The following is a 26354-nucleotide window of genomic DNA, read 5'->3' on the forward strand; positions in this document are numbered from 1 at the left end:
TTTTTTTTTTTTTTTTAACATTCTAAGTGGTTACACCTACGCGGTCCTTAGCATAGTGTTAGGCTGGGTCCCGTCCTCCATCAATGGTGGCTATTGTTACTGTTATGAATGTGCTTCCCTTTAGTAGGCCTTAGAGCTTGGCTAGGCCTCATCTCCTACTGTAGCTGGTATTTTTAATGTCCAATTTGGTAGCATATCTCATGTTGGGAAGGAAAATGGTCTACTTTGCTTTCTCATTAGTGGTCTCCAGGGAAGTCTAGCCATCGGTAATCAGGTGGTTGCCATGGTGGAGACGGAACATGGTCACTCTGTACCGTTCTCCCTCCTGCTGTATGTTCTTCAATTTGGCCGTTCCTATCCTCACTAACATGCCCCCTGGTGTTTTCTCTCTTCCTGGTTAACTAGACACAGCACAGAATGGAACTTTTCCCCACTCCCCCCCGTTTTCCTTTCTTTACCGACGAGAAGCAACAGGATTCAAGCTCCAGAACAATTTCCAGTATTACTTTAGGTTGCTGCCACTGAAAACCCATTAAAATCAGCTTTTAGGTTTGTAAGAAGGGACATTTTCTATTTTTATATTAATAATCATTTTTTTTTAAGATTCAAGAAAATGCCAACACAGTATTCATGGGAAGAATTCAGCTACCACAATAGACAAATCCACAATTTAATTATTATAGTCTGTCATATATTAATTACCCAAAACAAGTTGGTCTTTTGGGATAAATGAGAAATATTTGTTTCTGTAGTTTTTTGATCTAGGAGGAAAAATACCAATGGAAAAAGTATGTTAGAAATGAGCGAAATAAATTAAGGATATTAATCTTAATGCCATAGTATGAGCATCCCACTATTTTGGAACTTATACATTTTTAATGAAAATGAGCAATAATCACTCATCATATCTTCTTTAAGATTTCAGAGTAGCTCATGATCTGAGTCTGGTTGCTTTTGCTAACTTGCTATTGAGGTAGAGAGTTTTTGTGTGAAGTGCTATGAAATGAATGTTTGGGAATGCCTCTCTTTAGTCCTTGGCCTAGGGCCCGATGCCCAGTGAGTGCTCAGTGGACTTTTGTTGAATTAACGGAAGTGATCCTGGCAATCTGTACATTTACTCATTGAGTTAAAGGCATCTCATGATTTTAAAAAATGGGAGGGGACCTGGTGCACCCACTGTAGATCTTACCATATTCAAGCTACTTGAGTTGTTTATTTGAAAAATATTTATTAAGCCCCTTTTTGCTAGGCGCATCCTAGGAGATGATAAGTGAAAAAGACACAGTCTTTGTAGTCACAGAGCTGACATTGTAGTTGGGAAGATAGACAAGCAACGATAACAAAACCATAAAGAAATAAACAAATAAAAGTGTTAAGAAATGTTATGAAGGGGACAAAGAAATATTTGAGCTGAAAACTTATATCAGAAAAGTCATTCAACACCGGACAACAAGAAACTTCTCAGAATGATAGCTTAAATATGTTTCTCTCACATGGAAGAAATCTGGAGGTGAGCCTTCCAGGGTAGATAGAGTGGTTCCATGATGTCATGAGGACACAGATACCTCTGACTTTCTTCTTTTCTATGTCCTCCTCATTCAGAATGGGGCTTCCATACTTAAAGTCATTTCTTAGTCTCTCTTCCCATCAGGAAGAGGAAAGAGGTAGAGGAGGCAAAAGGGCCTGCCTCCCAGCTAAGTCAGTCCTTTGAAGAGCTATCCTTGGAAGCCCTCCCCACAACTGTCACTGACATGCCAATTACAAAGGAGTCTGGGACATGCTGTCTTTTAGCTGTACATGCTGCCAGAATAGAATGAGGGTTTTGTTAGTAAGAAAGAGATAATAGATTTTAAATGGTCAACTAGCAGAATTTTCAGTAGACCAGAAGGATGAGAAGGAGGTAGCCATGTGAAGAATAGGTGTACTTAGATGGTGAAGGCCTGGGAGGAGCAGGTCTGGGAGAAAGGGAAGAGTTCAGTTTGGGACTCATTAAGTTTGAGATGGCTGTGCGGTTTCTGGTGGAGTTTTCAGGCTGACATACCACTGAGCTCCAGGCTGACATATGCAACTACTTATGTCTTGTGGCACCTCCAGGAATTCACCAAAGGACTTACGGTTGGAAGGGAGAGCTTAGAGAATTAACTGGAAGATGTATAATACACACTTTTAAACTTAGATTGTTTTTTATGGAATTTGCTAAAAATAGTGAAGTTTCCTGAACTAATTTCCTCCCTCCCTCTTCCTTCCTTCCTTCCTTCCTTCCTTCCTTCCTTCCTTCCTTCCTTCCTTCCTTCCAGAACTATCTGATGAGCACTTACTATAAGTAAAGCATTATTCTAAGTACTGGTGATATATATTAAAAACAAAACGAAGATCCCTGTCCTTACGTAGGGCATTCTAGTGGGAGAAGACAGACAAGAAATAATGTAAAAATAAGCAAATTGTGTAGGTCATCCTTTACATAAGATTGAGAAAACATTTTGGGTACCATGGTTATGGATTTTTATCATGTTCAGTTTCTCCACTGATTGCCTCATTGACCTCTCACATCAGTCGTGTGAGGCACACTTCATTCCCCCATTGAACAGGTGAGGAAACAGGCTGAGAATGTGGGTAAGCAAGTTCAAATCCTTGCTCAGATGTCACCTCCTCCAGGAAGGCCTCCTGTTTGTCTGTCTCACCCATGAGACAATGAGATCCTTGTGGATAGGAATTGATTAGACTGAGTTTAGTCACTGGACCCCCTGACCCAGGACTGGCTCAAGCTCACATACCTTGCATTTAATTGTCAGAGCCAGGATTTGATTCCACCCAAGTCTGTTGGACTATGAGCCCATGTTCTTCTGTAGTGTGAGCAGTTACCCCTGATACATCTATCCTGTACATCTAGATTTTAGTTTATTTATTTTTCCAGACTGCCCTGGATTATTAATAGAATATTACTGTACATCTACGTTTTAGATAATTGTGTTTTCCTTAAATATTTTATTTTTAAGGGGCACCTGGGTGGCGCAGTCGTTAAGCGTCTGCCTTTGGCTCAGGGCATGATCCAGGCATTCTGGGATCGAGCCCTGCATCAGGCTCCTCTACTGGGAGCCTGCTTCTTCCTCTCCCACTCCTCCGCTTGTGTTCCCTCTCTCGCTGGCTGTCTCTCTCTGTCAAATAAATAAATAAAATAAAATAAAAGATTTTATTTTTAAGTAATCTCTACACCCAACGTGGGGTTTGAACTTCCAACCCTGAGATCAAGAGTTGCAGGCTCCCCTGACTTAGCCAGCCAGGCGCCCTGATAATTGTGTAATTGTGTTTTCTAAAGCAGACCCAGTTCCTTTTCTTTGTTTTGCTTTGCTTAAGGTAGTTTCTTCCCTTCAAGGTAAAACAAGTCAGACCCTCCAAGGCGAATCCTTCTGCACAAAGGGTATTCTCTCTGAGCCCATGAATTTCCTTTCATTCCCTTTTAGTGACCAGCTTCCAGTTATCCGGGCCCTGAGGCCTGGGATGGAGACCTCAACTCTCTGCTCTCCTCTGAGGAGTTCATGATTAAGTCACGTGATGACTCGCCATCAAAGGCTGTAAAGACATTAATTATTTAAATTAAGTGGGTGTTAGGAGAATCCGAAGTCAGTTTTGCCTTGCCTAGAGACATCAGCAAATCGGAGAATATTAGAGCCGGAAGGGCCCTTAGTCATCCCTGGTTCAGTCCCCCTCACTTCCCAAGAAGAGGAAATGGAGATTCAGAACAGCAAAGGCACTTGGCCAAGGCAAGCTGTTAGTGGCCCTGCCATCTGACTCCCACTCCGACGCTGTTTCTACTCTGTCATGCTGATGCTTGGGCAGCACGTTAAAAGGGAATCTCACCCAGTGTAGGGAATTGTGAATGGGCTCTTCCTCAAGAATAAAGAGGTGATTTGTTACAATTCAACCAGGTATTTCAAATATAATAAGCCAGGTAGAGTCAACCCCCAACCTGGTTTGAAATAGCATTTGCGTTACCTGCCGCCATTGTAGAATACATGAAAAAAGGCAACTAGACTTTTCTTTTTTGATTCCTGAAAAAACATGAATGATTCTAATAAGGAAGCAGTGGGAAGTAGCCAGGAGAGCATAGACATTGGAGTCAGGCGGCCTGGCAGTGAATCATAACTTCATAACCTACTCTACCTTTGCTAAGAACCTTCTTGAAGCTGTTGGAGCACATGGCGGTGTAGGTTCATACGCTTGAGAGATGTGAGAAGGGCTTATGGTGAGGGAGATGATGCCTTGGTCTGGATCGCTAGAGTGCGAGTTAATTCCACTTGGTCTCTGTGGCCGAATTTAGACACTGATTAAGATCGTTGGGAGCAGCGTTGGTCGACACAACCCTTTGATGTGCTTGCCTCTAGTGGGCCTTAGATGTGAACACTTCCTTTGGCTTTCATAATATTTTTCTAATATTCGAGAAGTCACTCACGAGTTCTTTTTTTTTTTTTCTCCCCTGGAACAAGATCTCGTCTAAATGAAAAGAAACGCTTGTGCTTGCATGCATGTTTGTACATGTACACAACCGCTGTGTGATGAAGTGATTGGTTCATGAAGCACTTAGTGTGCTTACTGTGCAGAGCACTCTTCTAGGCCCTGGGGATGCGTTTTGATGGAATGATAAGGAAAAACAGGGGAAGGAGGGGAAGAGCAAAAGAAGCAGAATGAATGCCAGCCATTGGCTGGTCCTGTATATGCATTGTCTCACCAGATCCTCACTACTGGCCTGTAGGGTAGGTACGGTTGTCAACGTCCCTTTTACAATGAGGAAACTGAGGCACAGTAAGGCTTAGTAACTTGCTGAGGATCACACAGTGAGCAAATAGTAGAGCTTGGACTTCAACTCAGGGCCCAAGTTCTTAGCAGTCTTTGATGGGGGATTAAAGAGGCAGTATATTGACTACTTATGGGTAAAAGACTTCTTTTTGGAGTAACAAGAATTTTTAAAAATTAGACTATGGTGATAGTTGTCCAACTCTGTGAATTAATACAAAAAATAATTACATTGCATATTTAAATAGGTGAATGTTATGTATGGTATTATTTCAAAGCTGTAGTTATAAAAAAGGCAGGCTACCTTGGTGGTTAATTCTAATTGAGAGCTTACTCTGTTGTGCTAAGAGTACTACGCTAAGAGTTTTATAAATATTATTTTATTGAATGTCATAACAGCCCTGTGAAGTAGATGTACCATAATCCCCATTTTACAGATGAGAAAATCGAGGCTCAAGTAAACTAAGACCCTTGCTTGAGATCACGTTACCTAGTAAGCATTGGCACCAGGACTCAACTCCATGATTATTTGACTCTAAAGCTTAGGCTTTTTCTGTCTTCCTAAAACAAGATAGAGATAGGTTTTCTTTTTGGTATGATGGAAATATGGCTTCAGTTTTTATTGGCCTTAGAATTTATAATCATTTCTGTTGCTAAAAGGTCATGGCCAGAAACATCGCAGTGTTTCTGCCGCATCACCACTCACATGTATTATTTGTGGAGGTCTTGTTCATCCGGCAGTTTAGTGATTAAAATTTCATATGTCAGGTATAAGCTGACGACTGACAAATGCTTCATGTCTGAGGAATTCAGAATAGGGAAATGTATTAGCCATTTGTTGTGCTCACTTCTGGTAGTACTGAAGCATTTCATTTTAAATATACTGCTCATTTTGGGTGTTCTGTTTTGTTTCTCTCATGTAAACTTTCCCCATTTATGACACATAGCAGAGTTTTTTTTCCTAGAAATAGATAGCATTCATAAACTGAAACAGTTTCATTGGGGAGATTTTCCGTGGCACTGCGATAGACCGCCTTGGCAGAAATACTGGAATCCTATAAACTAGAGTTAATATTGATATACTTTAATCAAAAATTTCTGTTTAGAAGCAATAAAGTTGTTCATTGTTAGGCAGCCTCAGTTCTATCCTTATCCCTCCTGCTAAAAACATCTTTCACCTTTGGAGTATGACGCCATAACTGTCTATCTCCAGATTTTCCTTCCCTGGTAGTAATAGAGAACTCATTTTTTTAAACCTTATTGAAGAATAACTGACAAACACAATTGTATATAATTAAAGTGAACAGTGATTACCAAGATCAGGATAATTAGCACATCAATCACCTCACGTAGTTAACATAGGTAAGTGTGTGTGTGTGCGCGTGTGTGCGTGTGTGCGTGCGTGTGTGCTGAAAATGCTGAAGACACGCTCTTAGCAACTTCCGGGTGTATGGTACCAGATCATTAAGTATAGTCGCCATGCTGTGCATTCAGTCTTCAGAACTTACTCTTATACCTGAAGGTTTGTATCCTTTGACCTGCATCACCCCGTTTTCCCATCCCCCCCGCAGCCCCTGGCAACCACCATTCTATTATGTGTCTGTGAAATCTTTTCTTTTTCTTTAGGGGGCTCCTGAGGGTGGTGATGACAGTCACCCCGCCTTGCCTCATGGGAGTGGTGTACAGTTGCTCCCAGTCCCCTCTGATGACTGCTGACACAATCGTGGGGTTCATTATGTTGCTTCAGTCCCCAGAAAGCAAAGCTTCGCCTGGCAGGAGGCACCTTCTCCTTATGCTCCCCAGACTGCATCCCACTCGTTCCTCCTGCCTCTAGCTCAGGCTGTTCCCACTAGCTGGGCGGCTTTTCTTTCTCTCTCCGTTCCATCTCTGCCATTTTTTGAGGTCTTCCCCACCTGTAGCAGTCAACAGTCATCTGAAGGCAACAAAAGGGGCTCTGTTTCAGGCAGGTGAGTATGTGAGCGCTGTTAATTAGGTGCTTACAAAATTGCTGAGATGGGGGGCGGCCTCTAGGCCGGGTCTTCAGGAATCACACCCAGAACACCACCCCTGAACTGGCCCATCAGAGGGAGCCTCTACTGCTTTCGCCTCCAGGGAGGCGGGGAATCAGGAAGCTTCTGCCGGATCACGGGGCTTCCGGGCACACAGCTAGTGTGGGAGCTCAGGGGGACCGCCACCCTAGCCACCACGCTCGTCTCTCAGCGACCACACAGCAAACACCTGGACCCCGAAACGTGGCTGTGGAGCGCTGCGTGTCTCCAGCGCTCTGCTTGCCCGGGATAAAGAAAACCGGACAACTGAAGATGTGGGAAGATGGCCTTTACCTCACTCGAGTCTTCCGAATAGAAGTCTAATATATAAACAAGTGAATTATTATATGTGTATACATATATGCCCACACAAATACATGTACATATATATTCCAAATTTAAAATATATTAATATGTTAAAAATATATGCCATCAATTTATATAAAAATGTATATAGCTTATTATGTCCCAGGCAGTATTCTAAGCTTTTAGCTCTTTACATGTGTTTACTCCGTTAACCCTCTGAAGTTCAGATATAATTATTGCCCTCACCTTTTAGATGAGGAAACTGGTGCGCGAAGAGATTGAAGTAACTTTCACAGATTGTAAGCATTTTCACCTACGAGATGTATTTTATGACTGCCCCCCCCCCCCCACAGTCCCACACTAGTGTTTTGCCCAAATGTTCAATAGATGTTTACTGAATGAGTTGCAAATCGATGTGTGTCGTTGGTAAACTGTCTTCCCCTCCTTGGGCCTTAGTGTTCGCCTCTGAGAAATGAAGGGCTTAGAGTCCATGATCTCCGAGTTGTTTCCAGCTTACGTACCGAGGACTCCCTGGTTGTGTTGTGAGGGCATCCGCAAGAAGAGCTCCCACTGTCATTCTCTCCCTGTGCCTGGGCTCTGTTCTAAGCAGTTAATGCGCATGGTTTCATTTGAGACTCTCAGCAACTGCGTGAGAGCATTACGGTTGTTACGCTTGTTACGGTTGTTACGCATTCCTATTTCATGTGTGAGGAAATGGGTGCTCAGAAAGGGGAAGTGACGGTCCCTTGTCACAGCACTAGTGAGCGGCTCAGCTCAAATGCCAAATCATGTCTACCTGACCTCAGAGCCTGTGCTCTTAATCACTTAGAAAGTCTTTGTTTTCTCAAAGAGAATGACATCTGGGGCATGGTGTTACCTTTTCCTCCTCCTCCCTTCCCATATATTCTCTTTTCGTCTTCACTCTTTATCCTCCTCCTCATCATCCGAAAACACTGCAGGTGCCCTGGTTTATATCTGATGATTCTCACCCTTTTCTTGGTATCGAAATGAAGAATACTTTTGTTGGTATTGAACACATTTGACACGTGTTGACAGCTGGGAGCCTTTTCCTTGCTGGGTTGGTTGGTAATAAACACTAATGAGTGGGCCCCGTCTCCCAGAGCGGGGACAGATACCACAGGACCTAGTTCTTACAGCTGTCAGGAGAATAAAAACTAGAAAACATTGTGGTTTCCACACCATATTATCCCGTTTTTTCCTTGTGTTTATTATCTAATAGTCTTCTTTTTATAAAACCCATTTATTTTTGTAATAAAATATTCTTACTTTTAAAAAAGATCACCATGTATCATTGTTGTCTTAAAGATCCATGTTTAGATGCACGGAATGAGATGTGAAAATACATATTCAAAGGTGACTTCAGTTGATTCTGTTTTCTTCCGTGTATATTCTCATTTTTTTCTATCACGAGTTTGTGTGACTTCTGTAAGAGCAGAAGGATGATAAAAACAAAATTTTTTTTGCTTAAAGATTTTATTTATTTATTTGAGAGAGAATGAGAGAGAGAGCATGAGAGGGGGGAGGGTCAGAGGGAGAAGCGGACTCCCCGCTGAGCAGGGACCCTGATGTCGGACTCGATCCCAGGACTCCAGGATCATGACCTGAGCCGAAGGCAGTCGCTTAACCAACTGAGCCACCCAGGCGCCCACAAAATGTTTTTTTAAAAAAATTTTTAAAAAAATGAAATGTTGACTATGATTTGTATTGGCATGTTTTTAAAGCTGAATCCATCCCATGTCTTTCTTCTGTGCCTTGTCTCTGAGCCAGTCAGACACGGCACTCTTCTGTGTCAGCACCCAGGCGGAGCCGGGGGTATGTAGCATTAGGGTCTCATCAGAAGCCCGACTAGAGCATTTACCAGACTGTCCATAGCATAGAACTTCCAGTGACTGGAACTCTGTAGGCTTATGACTGTCGACCTCCAGATTCGTTTTCGTACATGGTTTCATGTGCTTTATTTGATGTGGACACCACAAAACTGGACCTTTCTCAGATCCGTAGCTCACAAGGGACTTGAGAAGGTACATTATTTTATGTCACAGTTAAGCCGTGTTCCCTATGAAAGTATTACAGGTGATAACGAACATTTGGACAAGACTTTAGAGTTTCTTTTTTTTAAAGATTTTATTTATTTGTCAGAGAGAGAGAGAGACAGGGAGAGAGAGCAGGAGCAGAGGGAGGGGCAGAGGGAGAAGCAGGCTCTGCACTGAGCAAGGAGCCCGGTGTGGAACTCGATCCCAGGACCCTGGGATCATGACCTGAGCCGAAGGCAGACGCTTAACCGACTGAGCCACCCAGGCATCCTAGACGTTAGAGTTTCTATGGCCCATTCACTTCCATCATCTCATTTGGTCTTCAGTCTTCTGGATGGTTAGGACAGGGATTGTTATTTAATTTTACAGATGGGAAAACTGAGGTCCAGAGTGGCCAGCTAGGAAGTGTCAAAGCCAAAACTTGAATCCACATTTCTCTACTCTTCCCATGTCATCACAGTATTTTCATTAGTTAAATGAGATGATGCTAGATAGTAAAGTGTGACTGCCTCTCCTCCTCTTCTTTTACATTACCGTTGTCCTTGTCTTCCTCTTCCATCTTTCCTCCTCTTCCTTCTTCTATTCGGTATCTTCGTGGGCATTTATATTTTATATATTTTGAGATACTGAATATCTGTTCCCAAGTGAGCCTTCGTCATTGCCATGTGCTGGGATCCCCAGAAGAGGAGGGGTGATATCAAAGGCACAAAATCATCCCTCTTACATCTCCTTCCCTCTCTTTCCTCCCTCCCACCTTCCTCTCTCCATGCTTCTTTCATTCTTTAGTTAATTCTATAAATGTTTATTTTATTTTATTTATTTATTTATTTTTAAAGATTTTATTTATTTATTCGACAGAGATAGAGACAGCCAGCGAGAGAGGGAACACAGGCAGGGGGAGTGGGAGAGGAAGAAGCAGGCTCACAGCGGAGGAGCCTGATGTGGGGCTCGATCCCATAACGCCGGGATCACGCCCTGAGCCGAAGGCAGACGCTCAACTGCTGTGCCACCCAGGCGCCCCATAAATGTTTATTTTAAACTCTCCTTCCCAAGAATCACTGGAGATTCAGACTTAGCCCTGGCAGATGGCCTGAGAGGCCAGCTTTCATAACCTGATCCTTCTCTTTTCTGCAGTGAAGGATAAATATTTCACGATCAGCATATTTTATCGATGGCCTAAGGCTTTCTGATTACTTTCCATCTGCGGGGCCTAGTTTATTTTGTTGCCTTGGCTTTTTATGAGGTTGCTTGTATGTAATGTATTCATGACAAATAACCAGTTGCTTTTGTTTCAATGAAACTCATCTTAGAGGAGCAAGTTACGCTATACTTTTCCCCCCACAACTGTAATTTTAGATATTATAAAATACCATCTGTAGGTCCTGCTGTAAGGAGCCTGGTGCCCCTGATGCCAGTGCCTAGCATGTGCCTTTGTAGATTGCTCTGTGTTACACTTCTCAGTATGCTTGTCCACACCCCTCCTCGCTCTACTGTGTACTCCTTAGGGGTAGACCTGCGTCTCAATCACTTTCATATCCCCAGGGTCTGATACATATTAAAAGTGAAATCACAGTGAGAAAATAACATGGCCTGTGTACAGAGGAGAATTTACAAGCTTCTGAAGCCTTCTGGAAATATCCCAAGGCTTGAGTTCTGCATCTGTTCAGCGGGTACAATAGCGATTTTACACAGTAGCTCCCGGGGACTCTTGCTGTTCTCCCCTCGCTGCTCTTAGTCTCCATGGTCTCCTTCCTGTCCTTCAGAGCAGTCCTTGCAGTGACACGTCCAGCCTCCTTCACACTGGGCAATGAAGAATTTAAAATCTGTTTATAAACTGAAGGCCCATTTTAACTCTGTATAGCAGCTTTCACATATTTTCCTTGGTACATTCGGAGTCCTAACTAGATCATAGAAGTTGCGTCATTGTTCACATATTCTCTGAGCCCAGCCCAATAAAACGAGTCATTAAAATGTTTAAATCAGCTACCAGATACCATATCGAGGATAAACATCTCAGAGGCCCAAATCGATTATCTCGTGCTCCCATTCCATTTGCGAAGGCTGGTCCTCCATCCGGCCCTAAAAGTTTGTAAGTGCGAGGGCCTTAAGGCCCTAGTCAGCAGGAAATAACAAAACCTGGGCTCCTACAAGCAAAGCCTAACCTTTCCATTAGAAGTTGATGGCACTGGAATGGAGGGAATTCATGTCGAAGGTATTGTGAGTGGTAGCCCGGGATTTTGAACACCGCCACTGTGGCGGGCAAGCTGGATGGCCCTGGGGAGGTCACCAAACTTCTGTATGGCTTGGTAAATTCATCTGACAAATGAAGGGTAATTAATCTCAGTGCTTCTGTGGAGTTACGAAGGCAGCTCTAAGGGGCCTCTGGGTCTGGAATGTGCTCCATCAGCTGGGGGGCGCTGTCGCACACACGGCAGGGTTTTGTCTTGGGATGGCTACTGGGTCACAGATCTTACATTAGAGGCATAGGTTTGCTTTAGCTCCATTTGACAAACATACAGAGGATTAGCCTTCCCATGCTGTGTCACTCACATTACTTCTGGAATCCTGCATTGCCAACAGAAGCCAACAGAGTGCTTCCCCTTGATGTGTACGAAGCATGACGTCTTTTTTTTTTTTTACACAATGGAAGCGATTTTGAAGAATTGAATGAAAATCACATTTTGCAGGAAACTTGAAGTGAAACCTGCTGAATTATTTGATAGAGGAAAAAGTCCTTTTGTAATGGAAATAATCTTCTTCTATCTCTTCTATAAATTGAGATTCTTTTATAATTTTTTTGTAGTCATGCCAGCCTGTAATGTATTCTAAAGTATTAGAATGTAAGATCATTTGCTCTAATATATTTTAAAAAGATGATGATGTGGTTTAAATATTCAGTAACTAAATATTTGCTTTTTAATTATGCTCTTGTTTATTGAGTGCTTACTATGGGCCCTGCACTGTGTTAACTACTTAATATGCTCAAACTTACTGGATTTATATTGTATAAAATTTGGAACTTGAGTCATGGGGTTGGGAGGGACCATAAATGTTCAGAGGAGGACTCTGTGGCCCAGAAAGGGAAAGCAGTTTTCCCTAGCTACTCAGCAAGTTAGTAGAAAGGCCGGGATTAGAATTAGGGTTTCACAATTCCCCACGCAGTGCCTGTTCTTCACATGGCCCCATCCCTACTGCACGTAGCATCTCGTGATCTATGCATGCCAAATAGTGGCAGTTGCAGGTTAAAGAATAAATGAATCATCAACAGGTTTTATTTTTGAAAGTATCCAGCAGCCTGAGGCGCCTGGGTGGCTCAGTCGATTAAGCCTCTGACTCTTGGTTTCGGCTCAGGTCATGATCTCAGGGTCCTGGGATAGAGCCCCCCATCAGGCTCTGCACTTAGTAAGGAGTCTGCTTCTCTGCCTCTCTCTCCCTCTGCCCCTACCCCTCCTCTCTAAAATAAATAAATCTTTTTTTTAAAAAGTGTCCAGGAGCCCTGGGTCCAGTGCCTTTGTACCTGAGACCTGTTTAGTGTGGCCAGATAGGGAATCCTACTAAAGAACAATGTTGATATTAATAATGGTCTTGGTAAAACGTGGCAGAGAATCAGAGAGTTTAAAATGGGAAAAAGTTGAAAAAATTGAAAATTATACAGGACACAGTAGTGCACTCAACATAATTTAAACCAGGGTTGGGCAAACTTCTTCTGTAAAGGACAACATAATATGTTTGAGGTTTTGTGGGCTATACGGTCTCTGCTACAACTACTTAATTCTGCCATAATAGTATGAAACAAGCCATCGATCATACAGAAACACACAGCCATGTCTGCGTTACATAAAACTTTATTTACAAAACAGGTGGCAGGCTGGTTTTGGTTTATGAGCTGTAATTTGCTGACCTCTGAATTAAACAATCCTGGGTTCACTGCAGGGAATGTGAGTTGGTGTGCTTATGAGTGCGTTGGAGTGTGTATTCCCCCTTTGTGAGGCAGGCAGGAAATGGCCAAGCTGAATTTAGGGTTGAGCAGTCCAGTGTTGCCCAATGTCCATGGTTACCCTTGGGTGTGCCAAAGGCCACATTTCTCAGAGGGTATTCCTTACTGATAGCCTGCCTATTAAGTTTCACTGTTCTTTTTGGGAACCCAGCTTAAGAAGTATTTTGAGCAGTGAAGTCACAACAGCTAATATGTATCTCAAATGTAATGACAAGAGGCCCTAGCCTTGGCCTCACCAAATACCGGGCCCTATAAACTGCTCCTCTGAACTTAACCCCCTGCCCCTCACATTAGTCAAAGGCATTTCGGAATAATGATAATGATAGTTGATCGCGGTGGGTGATATTTATTGAGGACCTTCTATATGTCAGGCAATTTACCTGACATTAATACTTTTTTTCCCCTGAAGCTCTCATTTATTCATTTGTCTCTCAAAAGCCTGCTTTTGGGAACATGGGCCCTTGGCCAGATCTTGTGTTGTGAAGTTTGTTCTCAGTACCTCTTCTTCCTCCTTCATAAGCCCTATATGCGCTGGTCCTGTGTCTAGCACATTTTGTCTGATCACAGACCTCAAGGAAGGTTCTCAAAAACTCCTGATATTAACCCATTTTCATCATTGAATTCTTACCAGAACTCTGTGAGGCAGATACTATCATTTCTTCCATTTTTTTTGCTGGAGCATTGAGGCTCAAAGTGGTGGAGTGACTTGGCCAAGGTCACACAGCAAGTAAGTGGCTGAGGCAGATCGAAAGCCCAGGCGGGGAGATGATAAAGTCTATGCTCTTCACCACTGTAGCACACTTCTGTCTCTGTCACTGGTCCTCGAGGGCATAATCTCCATCTTCCTCCGAATCTGGGTCCAAGAATCATTTTTCACTTCTTCCTGTGCCATGTCCTTGACTCTTCCCACTTGGACTGCGGCAATGGCTCCCAGCTGGCCTCAGCACTATTGAGATATAATCCACATTCTACACAAGTTGCCTATGGTCTATTTCAGAAGATTTTTATCACCTCGAAAAGAAGCCCCAAACCCTCCAACCATCATGCCACTCTCCCCCTGTCCCCACTCCCTCCAGCCCTAAGCGATCACTAATCTACTTTCTGTCTCTATGAATTTCCCTGTTCAGGACTTTCATATAAATGGAATCCTAGAGTATGTGGACTTTGGTGGCTGGCTTCTATCCCTTAGCACAATGATTTTGAGGTTCCTGATGTTTTCAAGGTTCATTCCTGTTGTAGTATATATCAGTACGTGATCCTTTTTTATGGCTGAATGATATTCCATTGTATGGATGGAACATATTTATTTATCCCTTCATCCACTGATGGACATTTGGGTTATTTCCACCTTTTGGTTGTCATGAGCTAATTGGCCTCTTGAATGTATTCTGCCCAGTACTCTCTGGTTAATTTTCCTCAAGTGCAGCTCTTATCATGTCACCTCTCTGATTGATTGAAAGTCATCACTGATTTCCACTGCCCTCTTGGACATCGTTTAAGCTCCTGTGAGTTAGGATTTTGTTGTGGGAAGTTGTGGCACAGAGGGGGTTCTTATGCTGGGGGAAGGGTGGCGAGGGAGCTGTGCTTTCCTGTGCATAGAGCCTTCCCATGATGGTGCAGCCTCTGTGGGCTTGCCCTCCCTTGTCATCAGCCAAAGCTCTCACCTCTGGTACTGCCCATGTGGTCCTCAGTATGTGGGGCTGCACACTGGGAGGGAGATGCTTCCCTCCGTATCTCATTTACTTTGGACTGGGAACCCCTTGAGGTCAGGAATCGAGTGTAAATGATAATCCTGATTGCAAGTATAATAACAGTCCTTATCATTTGTTTGAGGCATTGTTATGTACTAAGCCCTCCACCAGGTCCTTTGATTCATTAACTAACCTGGGAAGTCCTCAGGGTAAGTACTATTATTCCCATTTCATAGATGAGGAAACAGACTCCGAGAATCTAAGTAACTTGTATATGATGACTTGGGGGGTCAATGATGGATAGCAGCCGGTCCGTCAGACTCCAGAGTTTGTCATTCCACAGTGCCATGTTGATGAGGACGGCCTTTTCTCTTCCTGCGCCTCCACCTTCTTGGCTTCTTCCTCCTCCTCCGTCATCGTGCACCCCTCCCATTTTGCAGATGAGGAAATTAAGGCCCAGCCACTTGAGGGGTCTTCTCCAGGGTTACATTCTTAGTAAATGATGAAGCAGGGACTTTAAAATTAGAACTTCCGTCTGTAAGCACATTGCTCCTCTCCCCGACTGTACCATGGTATTAGTGTATGTTGGAGCCTCAGCAAGCTGTTTGATGGTGATAATTACCATGTTGTAAAACAGTAGGCAGGAGATGATGCACATACATAAGCAAGTAGGGGAACTCTAAGATACTATGTTGTGGCGAGGGTTGTAAATGCCATAGAAATTTTAGAAGAGAAGAGTTACGAAGCTTTGTGGATGAGGGAACACTGATGTTAGGCGTGAGTTTAGTGAGGCAGGAGAGAGGCAGGGAGAGGGGGAGGTGGGAAGAGATTGACATCTTTCTGTGGGGCCATTCTCCCAGGCCAATCCTCCACATGGACCCAAATTCTCTAACTGGTCTCACCACCACTGGTGCAGCTGTTAGGAAAGAAACAAATAGTTGCATAATACGGAAATGGGTGTGTGGCTTCGTAATATGCTTCTGTTTCTCAAAGGGACAGGCCAAGAACATTATACATTTGGATGATGTCTGTCAGAATTACTTGAAGTTCAATTTTAAATGAGTTTGTTGTGGTGAATGTATCAACAGCACTTCAAGTGACTGTAATTTGTGGGAGAGTTCACACAAGCAACCACCAATGCATCCAAGTATGAGTCGCGCACAGACATAGTTACAGCGATGCTCGTGGCTGTAACAAGTCAGCCCTCTCACAGAGGGCAGCAGCCCTGAGCAAAGGCCGTGGCCTGTGTAGCTTCTCCTCCTTCCTCATTTTGGTTCTGTGTTGTGAAATATGGAAGCAGACAGCACAAGCCTGAACTATTGGATGGATCAGAGTTTAGAATTGGCGGGCGTGTTAAGGAAGTGTGTAGATAGCCTTATAGAATGCCTTGGTGACATGCTCCCAAGAACTCCTGCGGGAGACCATGGGAAGGAAAGCAGCCATGACAGATGCCTGGGCCTTTAACAGGGCGAGCCTGCGCTGGGTTGGAAGCCTACCATTGCTTTGGACTCTGTTTTGCATTTCTCTGAAAACCCTTTCTCTGTCCTCAGAACATTCCACTTGTAAAGTCTACTTGATTTTGAAGAATCTGTCCTTCTCTAGGTACTTATATTCCAGAATACTGTTTTCTCCTCAGCTTCTAAAACCGTTTTATAGTAACATTGTCACAGAGTTGTTCAAGGGACATGTCTGGCAGTCCACTTAGATATAAACCGATTTTAAAAATCTGCAGTTAATTTCACTCACTACAGTTTTAAAGGGAATAGATTGAGGCCTTCATGCATTTTTTTCCATTGCAGAAGTAGTTTATATTTATTCTGAAGATGTTATACTTCCTCAAATTCCATTTTTTATTCCTCAGGTATAATAGCTCTCTCAGTTCTCTTGAAAGGCAAAGTAATACCCCATTGAATATTCTGTTTCAAAATTGTAAACCTGTTTCTCACCTAAAGATATGATAACTGTGCCTGATTAAAACCCACAAAAAATAGCACGTGTTCAAAACAAAGGCTTTAGTTGGAATAGCAGTAAAATAAATCGCGCCAGTTTGTAGACGTTCGCAGCAAACTATTCAATAGCTTTTGGCTTCAAGGATGATTAAAAAATACATTTATTGATTTCTAACCAAACCATTATATTAATGATCTCTGGAGGCATAGTGGACTATTGGCTTCTTGTCAGAATGGCTTTGAGGAGAATGTGGCCTTTGGTTCTTCTCAGCAGAGGTCAGAGTTGGGTCTCTGAGTCCATTGCATTTACGGTTTAGCAGTAAAGTTTCCCCAATCTTGGTTGGACCTGGTCCTTTTGAAGGGATATGAGTCATGTTTGGGAACCGGACAGACTTCGAGCATCTCAACCTTACAAAAGATTGCTCCTCTTGCTCGATCTTTGGTTTGTGTCCTCCTGAGATGCTAAGCCGTAGCAGCTGCCTTCCTTGGCTCGTGCTATTGTGGGAAAAAAGCAAAAGATGAATGGTATTGAGTCTCTTCCACTTGGGTCAGGGAAGGTGGTTCACATACAAAGTCAGAGATGCCTGTTTCCTTCTAGCATATGAGCGATCGCATCCCCGCGCCTCTGAGCTTTTACTTTTTCTTTTCTTTTTTTTTAGAGAGGGAGAGAGTGGGGGAGGGTCAGAGGGGGAGAGAGAATCTTAAGCAGGGTGGAGCCGGACGAGGGGCTTGATCTCACAACCCTGGTAGCCTTTCCTTACCTCTTTCACCTCCTGCTTGCGTGTTCTTAGTGCGTGGTCTGTGGAACGTGGTCAAGCTGTGACCCAAGCTGGGGCTGTCTGCTCTGCAGCCCTGCTCCTACCCAGTCCGTGTGTGTCACGCTACGTGCACTGTGACGGCTTCCAGCCCCAGACAAGTTGCTTTGGCTTGCTGCTGGGTGCTGTGTGTGTGTGTGCGTGCGTGTGCGTGTGCTTCCTTTCCCCAGTAGGAGGCAGGATCGCCCACATAGCTATTGCATTATTCTGGGAATGTCGTTAGGCCTGCCTCACACTCCAATCTGCGTGTCCGTTGCTGCCAGTACGTTGGGTTATGGTTCTGGGCTCATTAGACTTACTCATCTAGGAGTAAGCTGTTATTTTCATGACCAGAGGTCTTCTAATATAGCAGTTTTCACACATTTTTGGTATTATGCTCCGTATTCTTTAAGGAAGTTTTTTTCTTGAATCTTCACTGAAAAATCGTATGTCCAACAGGGCGCCCTGGGGCTGCTGTGCTTGACGTGTGGGCTGGCAATTCGGTGCTTGTCTTCCTCCTCCCCGGGCCCACTGAACGATTCTGGGGAAGAGTGCTATGGGTCTTTGGAGCAGAGTTTGGTACATTCCTGGGCTAGTCCCCTTCCCTTTCAATTCATAGGTGAGATCCAGAGAGCAGAGCAGGGGAGAAGGCACGCTACAGAAAGGCTCAAGGGCAGAAGTTCGAAGTGTCATGCCACTAGGAACCCAGTCATTGGTCCTGAATGAAAAAGGTAACCCTTGATTCTGCATCTGTATCAGTGTTCTGACACCTGTGTGGCCAGTCTGGGGCCAGAGGATATAGAATTACTGTTCTTTCTGAGAGAGAAAAGATCCTCTCCACTGCTATCCCCCGCTGCCAAAACCCCAGACAGATCCAGCCACGGGACAGCAACTTAACAGGTTACCATGCCTTTGCTAGGGATTAGTTAAGTAAGATTCGTTCTAATCCTATGAGGATGTTATTTCCTGTATTTATTCTAAGAGAGGCTGGGTCAGTCAGACCCAGTAAATGCATATTTACTCAATACATTTGGCTCTGTTCTTTTGAGGCTGGGCTAGGACTGGCTGTACTTGCAGGCACCGAGCTGCCAGAGATAGCAAGGCAGGGAGCCAAGATGAGACCACCAGTTGTAGCCATGGGGGACACAAAGGAAGTGGTTCCGCCATCCGCTAGTAGTGGGTACCAAGTGGGGCTGGCAGGAAAGGGGCTCTGGGGCAAAGGTTGCTCGCAGAGCGGCGGCCTCATGGACAGGGAGGTGAGGGGTGGCTCTGTGCTCTGTTCAGACTCCTCCTCCTCTCGCCCTTTCCTTTGAGCTCTGCCAGTTGCAATCATGTAGTGGGCTTCCCGCAACAGCCCTCGGCTGGCCGTCCTCACTGTCCCTGCCCTTTTCCAGGCCCTCCTGTCCCTCACCTGACCTTCCAGGAGAGCACGGCACTCATCTTTCTGCCTCCAGCCTTTTTGCTTTTTTTTTCATATTTACGGTGAAATGTACCTATGGAAGACTGTGCCATATGCATGAAGATGAAAAATAATTATAATTAAAAAATCAAATGAACCCCCATGTCTCTACCCTATAGCCTGGGCTGATAATACTGCTGCAATGTTGAATCAGAGTGGCACCGGCCCAAGAGTATATCCTGGACATTCCTCTTCTGTTCCTGATTTAAAATGGAATTCTTACAATATTTTACCACAGAGTTACCATGCCTCCCAATTATTTTGTGTGGATAGCTTTCATCAGCTTGCTAATAGATTTTATTGTGGATGGATGTTGATTTTTATCAAATGCATTTTCTGTACCTTTTGAGATGCTCATAGAGCGTAGTTTTTTTTCTTTCTCCTTTAATCCTTTGAAGCAATGCAGTGCTTTACACTCATAGAATTTTTGATGTGAAAACAAACTTAAATTCTTGGAATTAATCCAACTTGCTCATGATTGATTTTCTTTTTTAGACATTGCTAGATTTCGTTTGCTGGTATTTTGTTTGGCATTTTTACATTTATTTTCACAGGTTAGGTTAGTATGACTTTTTTCTTTCTCTATTATTCTTGTCTACTTTTGGTGCCAGGGTGAAAGTGGCCTCATAAAATGAGTTGGGAAATATTCCTTTCTTCCGTTCTCTGGAAGTGTTTGTATAAGATAGGAATTATCTTTTTCTTGAATGTTTAGTAGCTCTTGCTTGTAAACAAAACAAAACAAAACAAAACAAAAAACCTCTTGGACCTGGCATTTGTTTAATATGATGCTTTAAAGTTTTTAAATGGTTATAGGGCCATTCTTGGGTCAATTAAAAAATTTATAGTTTTCTAGTAATTTGCATATTTCATTGAAATTTGCTGAATTTATGGGCATAAAGTTGCTCATAACATTATCTGATCTTTTTTCCTCTGCTGCATCGACAGTTTATGCCCCTTTTAATTCTTAGTATTGTTTATTTGCCTGTCTGCTCTTAGTACTGTTCCTTCTTATTTCAAAGTCCACATAGTCTTGCTCTCTGTTAAAAAAAAAATCTATTTTCTTATTCATTACTTTGTGTTCCAGCCACACTGCATTACTGTCTTTCTCTTGATGGATTCGTAATTTCCTTAAGCAGTGCCTTCTTTTACGGCCTTCCCACCATTTCGATCACCCTTTCCTACAGGTTTATCCTTTGAACTACTCGTTTCTCGAGGCTCATCTCAAATTCCACCTGTTTTATGAAGCTTTCTCCTATTTTCCCTCAAACAGGATAGATATCTCCTCCTCCTGTGTTAATTGCATATCCCCCCACCTTCTCCACAGCAAGTCTCATGTTCTGTTTTATATTGAATGAGTTGCTCACATGTGTGCAAACTCCTGCGGATCGTGAGCCTCTGGAAAGGGAGACCCTGTCATATTCTTGCCTGCATTCTAAGATCCTAGCACAGAACAACCTGACAGCCTGTTAAGTTTGACTGAATTGAATCAAACTGAGTGGAATTGAACACGTATTCATCCTTTGGCAAAATGTAAAGTTAAAAAAGTGAATCGTAGGCCACATGATGCAATCCTGGCTAACGTGAAGCTGTCTTTACCTCCGAACACTCCCCTTTCCTCAACTGGCCGAAGTCTGAAAGTCCAGCATTTGAGTTTCTTTCATCTGTATGTGCTTCCTGCTTACTAAAAATGCTGCCTGGTCTGAGGAGGCCTTAGCAGGCATTGATACCACACCTCTCAGATTTTCCCTGCTTCCTACCAAGTGAGTGGGTTTACTAGATCCTTTCCTGCGAGTAGATATTGAGGAGACGTGGACAAGGAACTTCTCTTAGGGGGAACGAGAATGCAGAAAAGGATGGCTAGGTGTACTCATAGTTGTTATGCTTTATTTAATATCTGCTATGTTTCGAGTATTATGTCAGGTCCTATGTAATCTTCCTACCAACTCAGGGAGGCACTGTGACCGTCTCCAATTTTACAGACAGAGAAACTGAAGTTCAGAGAGTTTAAGCAATTTAGCCAAGGTCACTCAGCTCGAAGTGATAGAGCTGAGATTTGAAGCAAGGTCTGATGGACCCTTTTCTTCGACTACCCTATCTATCTGTTCTTTATGACCTCATCTCAAAACCTCAGTGATGGATTGGTCACCTGTTAGGGAGTAGCCTCTGCCTGGCTCCCACTATCCCGTGGTCAGTTTTTCCGGTATTTCAGTAATCAAATGTGACCTCCTGTCTGCTGACTGATCTTGGTAAGCTGCTTGGGCTGCTTCCTGTCCCGATAGCATCTTTCCCTACTCCCTGACTTGGAGCCTCTGGGTTTCAGAAGGGTCGGGAGCTTCCTTAGAAACAGACATCTCTGCTTTGTCACATCATTCCCGCCTCATCTACAGGCTGTTCCCGAAATCTCAGCGTACAACATCTGGATTTTGGAAGCAACAGCTTCCCTTGATCAAAGGGGAGGGAGAGAGCTGTTTCCAAGTAGGCTGGGAAATAGCTCAGAGGGCGAAGCAGAGACCATGAAAGTTTGGGTACTGTGTATATTTGGAGGCAATTTGGGGTTTACTATTTCCAGGTAGTTGTCTGCTGGCTGGGAGAGCACTTTTTCCTCCCCTTCCCCCACCCATCTGCAGAGCCAATTCAGGAGCTTCCAGATCCATAGTCTTACAGGTCATCGGGTCCAGACCCATCACGGTGTGGATGAGGAGCCAGAGGTGCACTGAGGGGCAGTGTCTCGCCCAGAGCACATAGAGTGGGAGTCAAGTCTGAATTAGGCCTCAGGGCTTTTGATGGAATGTCCCAGATTGGGAAACTTGATTGGCCCTCAGGGCAGACTACCCTTTCTTATCAGTATCTTTGCAAGGGAACAGGCTTTTTATTTTCAGGTGGGCTGTAAGTACCTTGAAGACAGAATACACATTCTCCAGTTGGTTTTGGATTCCCTACCGTGACTCGCACATAGTTGGCCCTCGGTGGGGAATTGGTGGCTTGGTTGGGTCGGCTCTTCTGCCCCTTATTCTACAGGACTCCTGGTCTCTCCTTATTGTACAGGATTCCTGGTCTCTCCGTGCGGCATGGCCCTTGGCGGGTGTGGTCATCTGCCATATGTAGATTCGACCGGAGGCCGCCCCTCAGCACACCAAACATCAGCACTTTCACATCCAGCCCCTCCGTTAGCTCCAGTTTCTTGAAGTCCATTCCAGATTTTGTCTCTAATTCATGCAGATCTGTTAAAATGGCCCCTCACTGCATACACACCATGTGTGGTGTGTTTTTTTTTTTTTCACTTAACTTTAGAGCTATATTGTGATTCTTCACACAGCACTATTAAGTAGTATGTATAATTATATCCACCGTGTCCATAAGGTGCAGAATAATTTTCTGGGTCCTGCTACTTTAAGAAAAGAACCCTCCCTTGGGATATTATTCTTTTTTTAAAAAAAGATTTTATTTATTTATTTATTTGCGAGAAAGAGAGAGAGGGTGCGGAGCACAGCAGGGGGAGGGGCAGAGAGGGAGGGAGAGAATCTCAAGCAGACTCTGTGCTGAGTGTGGAGCCCAACGTGGGGCATGATCTCCTGACCCTGAGATCATGACCTGAGCTGAATATCAAGAGTCAGATGCTTTTTAAAAAAATTATTTATTTATTTATTTATTTATTTATTTCAGAGAGGGGACACCAGACTTCACACTGGTAGGGGGAGGGGCAGAGGCAGGGGGAGAGAGAGAATCTACACACAGACTCCCCACTGAGTGTGGAGCCCAATGCGGGGCTCAATCTCACGACCCCTGAGATCATGACCTGAGCTGAAACCAAGAGTCTTAACTGACTGAGCCACCCAGGTGCCCTGGGATATTATTCGTAACTATAAGCAAACAAATAAAAGGACATTATAGAGGGTCTATATGAAAGACAACCTTATTTTTGAACGGTAGATCAGATTTGCTCCTTTTTTCTTCATCTATATTTTTATATTAGTCTGTGGTGCTACCCCTGGCATCCTCTAGCAAACAGGGTGACTTCTGTCAAGTCATGTCATCCTTCCCAGCCTCAGTCTCTTCATCCGTTGATAGAGATAAAAACGTTGTGAGGATCCAGTGGGGTAATGCCTGTCAAGGCACTTGGACGTGATGTATGTAGTCCTCCGGGCGGTAGCAGTGTGATTGTTCATGATTGGAAAGCTCAGAATATAATAAAATTTAGTGGTGAAGGGTCATTATAAGAGCAAAGTCATTGTGGTGCTCCTGCACACATCCCCTAAGCCTAGAGTCCTGAGTGATACCCGGTATGTGTATCTTGGTTCCATGGCAACCCAACAGGCTGGGGCCACTCAAACTTCCGGCAGTCTGAGGGCACTCGTTGTCCCCGCCCAGAAGAGCTGGTTGGAAGGTTAATTCCAGTCCCGCAGTGTGGATTCTGGGATCACACCTTCCTTTAATATCGACATTATAGCTGCCCAAGGACTGTGGTAAGTCCAGAGCCCCCTTCAGTATCTTCGAGAGTCCCCCTACTCGCCGAGGTGGGAGCTTCTGTTTTTCTTGAGGCGGTTCCAGCTGCCACTTGTTTGTCTGCTGTCCCCAGGCTCTCCTAGCCAGAGCAGATGGTTCGAAATATGCATGAACATCTCTGAAGGCAGCTGCCAGGTGCAAGTGTCCAAAAGCTGTGCGCACGTGCAGGGCAGTAAGTTGGAATTACCAAGGGACAACTTGGAAGACAAGAAATCCTACGGATGTGTAAGCTGGGGTATAATTGTGACAGCAGCTATCCCCAGCCCACCGGAGCCATACCTCCTACCTGGTGTGATGCAGGAGGCTGACTGGCCCATTACTTTTACATCTCTGTTCATAAGGATGACTTTGCTTGCAGTGGATTCTGGTACATGGGACTCCACAGGTGTTTGTGGCGAGTTCCGGTGCTCATCTCTGGAAGACTTTATTATTTCTGTCCCTGCTGATCACTCCAAGCTCCTTCGCTTGCTTGTGGGTGTTGCATTTTTAGTCCAGTCTTGCTAAGAGTTGTAAAGCAGATTTTGTTATAAGAAGATTTTGTTACAGACGTGAGATGCGTTCTACTGGTGTAGACAAGGCTTTATCCAGTAATACCGCCTTATCCGAAGATCAGTAAGTCATCCTAGGGAGAAAACCAAATGAACGTGGGAAGGGTGTGCAAATTGCTCTGAGCAGGTCAAACATAAATAGGTGGTGCTGAGGACTGGTGTCTCTGGTGGGGCTCTGGGTGTCCTACAGTGTTTAGGAGCTTGGTGGATCTTCCTCTGCTCTGTGCCTCCCAGCTACTTTTTGTAGTGTGAGTTGGTAAATACTGACTTCTGAATGGACATATCTGATTGCCAAGTAGCTTTTTCTGTTGGCTTTGATCCTGGGACGTGGGTGCCATTTGTTGAGGATTGATGCAGCGAAAAGCTCCAGCTAGAGCCAAGGCCCAGAAAAGCAGTGGTCACAGACAAGGGGATGCAGTGGTCAATTTGATCACAGTAAAAGGTCTGTTGTCTGGAAGTGGCTGGCCTCTGCCTGCACATCGCATCCCCAGACTCCTCCCTGAAAAAAAAAGCAGTCCGTAGAAATGTGTTGATGAGGTCATAACGTTTAGGATGCGAGGATGTAGAAAGGCACTCAAGTTATGTAAGAGTTTGGCGGGACACAGCCGAGAGTAGAGGGCCTGAGTATTCAGCAGCTAGTCACTCACAACCCTCCAGGGAGCAAGAGCCTCTAAGGAGGAAGGTGTGCTTGAGCGGGACCACTCGCCGTGTCAGATCACCGAAGTGCTGCTCAGCAGTGACGCGCAGACCTGGTGGAAAAGAAGGAAAAGTCTGCGGAGCCGCCCCCCTCCTTCCACACTTCCGGGGCCTCTGCCCCACTTTAGGCAGGCTCTCATTCCCTCTTGTCTGTGCTGTTGCCACAAACAGCCTCCTGACTGTTCTCCCACTTCCTGCCTCTCTTCTCTCAGGCCTCTTCCCCTCAGGCAGTTACCAGAAAGCAGGGGCAAGGTGCAGCTTTCTGAGGCCAGTTGTAATAGCCTCGGTCTCACGCTCAGACTCCAGCAGCTCAGGGGCAGTCTGCCCTCTTCGCCTCCTGTCCATGGGCTTCCCAGCCAACGGAACAGAGCCTTCGGTTCCTCTGTTCTTATTTGCCTGTACTCATGTCTAGCCAGACTGGAGCTCCGCCTGCTTCCTGAACACACCAGAAAGTTTTCTCCATCTGCCATAGCTGTTTCCCTAAATGCGTTTCTCCTTCTCATAATTTTACCTGTCGTCTGTGGATATCATCTCCTATACTCAGCTTTCCTTGACACCCTGCCCCCCCATCGGAAAGGATTCTTCTTCCTCTGAACTCACCTAGCCTGGTGCCATTAAACGTCCTTCTTGGCTTAAATTCCTGTTGCTTCTGACTTGTCTCTCCCTCACTGGAGAGTGAACTGTCTGAGGGCCAGGGCCCGTGCTGTATTCATTGTCACATTCCATCTTGGGGCACTAACAGAGCCCTTGGTAAATGTTGGAGTGGCCCCACCTACCACTCTGAAAAGCCTTCAGAATCCCCAAGGTTCTTTGGGAGGTGATGAAAACACATGGCTACTTTTCTCAGCACTTCAGATTTCTGGTCTACCAATCGGGGGGGGGGGGTGTTTAAGTTTGCTTGCCAAGGTCCTGGCCATCTTCAGTATTCCATGACCCAACTTTACAAGAAGAGTTGATGCGACTGAGTTTTCTACTTAGCATCCGGATTGTTCCTCGGCAGCATGGGCACGCTGCCTTTTGCTACCTTTGTATAAGGACAAAGACCAAGGGACAGCCTCTGCTCTTTTGCTTTCTGGCACCCCAGTTCTCCCAGTATTTCTAATGCTTTTCTGATTTGTGACCCTGGAAACCAAGGCAGCGTTTTATAGTTGTGCACAATATGCCTAGCATAGCCGTAAGGCAGGTTGCACATTGGGTACCCCATCTGGTAAGCACTCAGTGAAGCTTTGCTCTTTTCCTTATCGTGATTAATAGTCTCTTTCCAATAAGAAAGGCCTGAGTTCAAATCCTGGTTTTGTCACTTACTAGTGATGTGACTAGTAAAACAACTTTCGTGATCTAGAGGAACCTCTACTGGGGACTTAGGCTGCAGATGCATTGTTGTTATGAAGTAAGTTACTTCATATTAAACTGCCTAGCATGGTCATGGTGCTTGACACATTATAGCTCAAAAATGTAGTTATTGTTATGGTGATCATGGTTATGGTGCACACTATAGTACAGTAGCTTAGTAAATTA

At 44.4% G+C, this 26354-nt stretch overlaps 1 protein-coding gene across 7 annotated transcripts in view; it reads left to right on the forward strand.

The window, feature by feature from the left end:
- FGF13 (fibroblast growth factor 13) overlaps positions 1-26354 on the forward strand; it is a 490290-nt gene that overhangs the window by 90385 nt on the left and 373551 nt on the right. Inside the window, exon 3 of one of the 7 annotated variants that reach the window (XM_048213361.2) lies at positions 18250-18361. The exons of the other annotated variants lie outside the window; for them this stretch is intronic. Coding sequence (XP_048069318.1) covers positions 18250-18361 — 112 coding nt within the window. The remainder of the gene's footprint in view (positions 1-18249; positions 18362-26354) is intronic. 7 annotated transcript variants of the gene reach the window in all.

This window comes from Ursus arctos, chromosome X (genome assembly GCF_023065955.2).
Source record: "Ursus arctos isolate Adak ecotype North America chromosome X, UrsArc2.0, whole genome shotgun sequence".
In the NCBI taxonomy this organism is placed as follows: Eukaryota; Metazoa; Chordata; class Mammalia; order Carnivora; family Ursidae; genus Ursus; species Ursus arctos.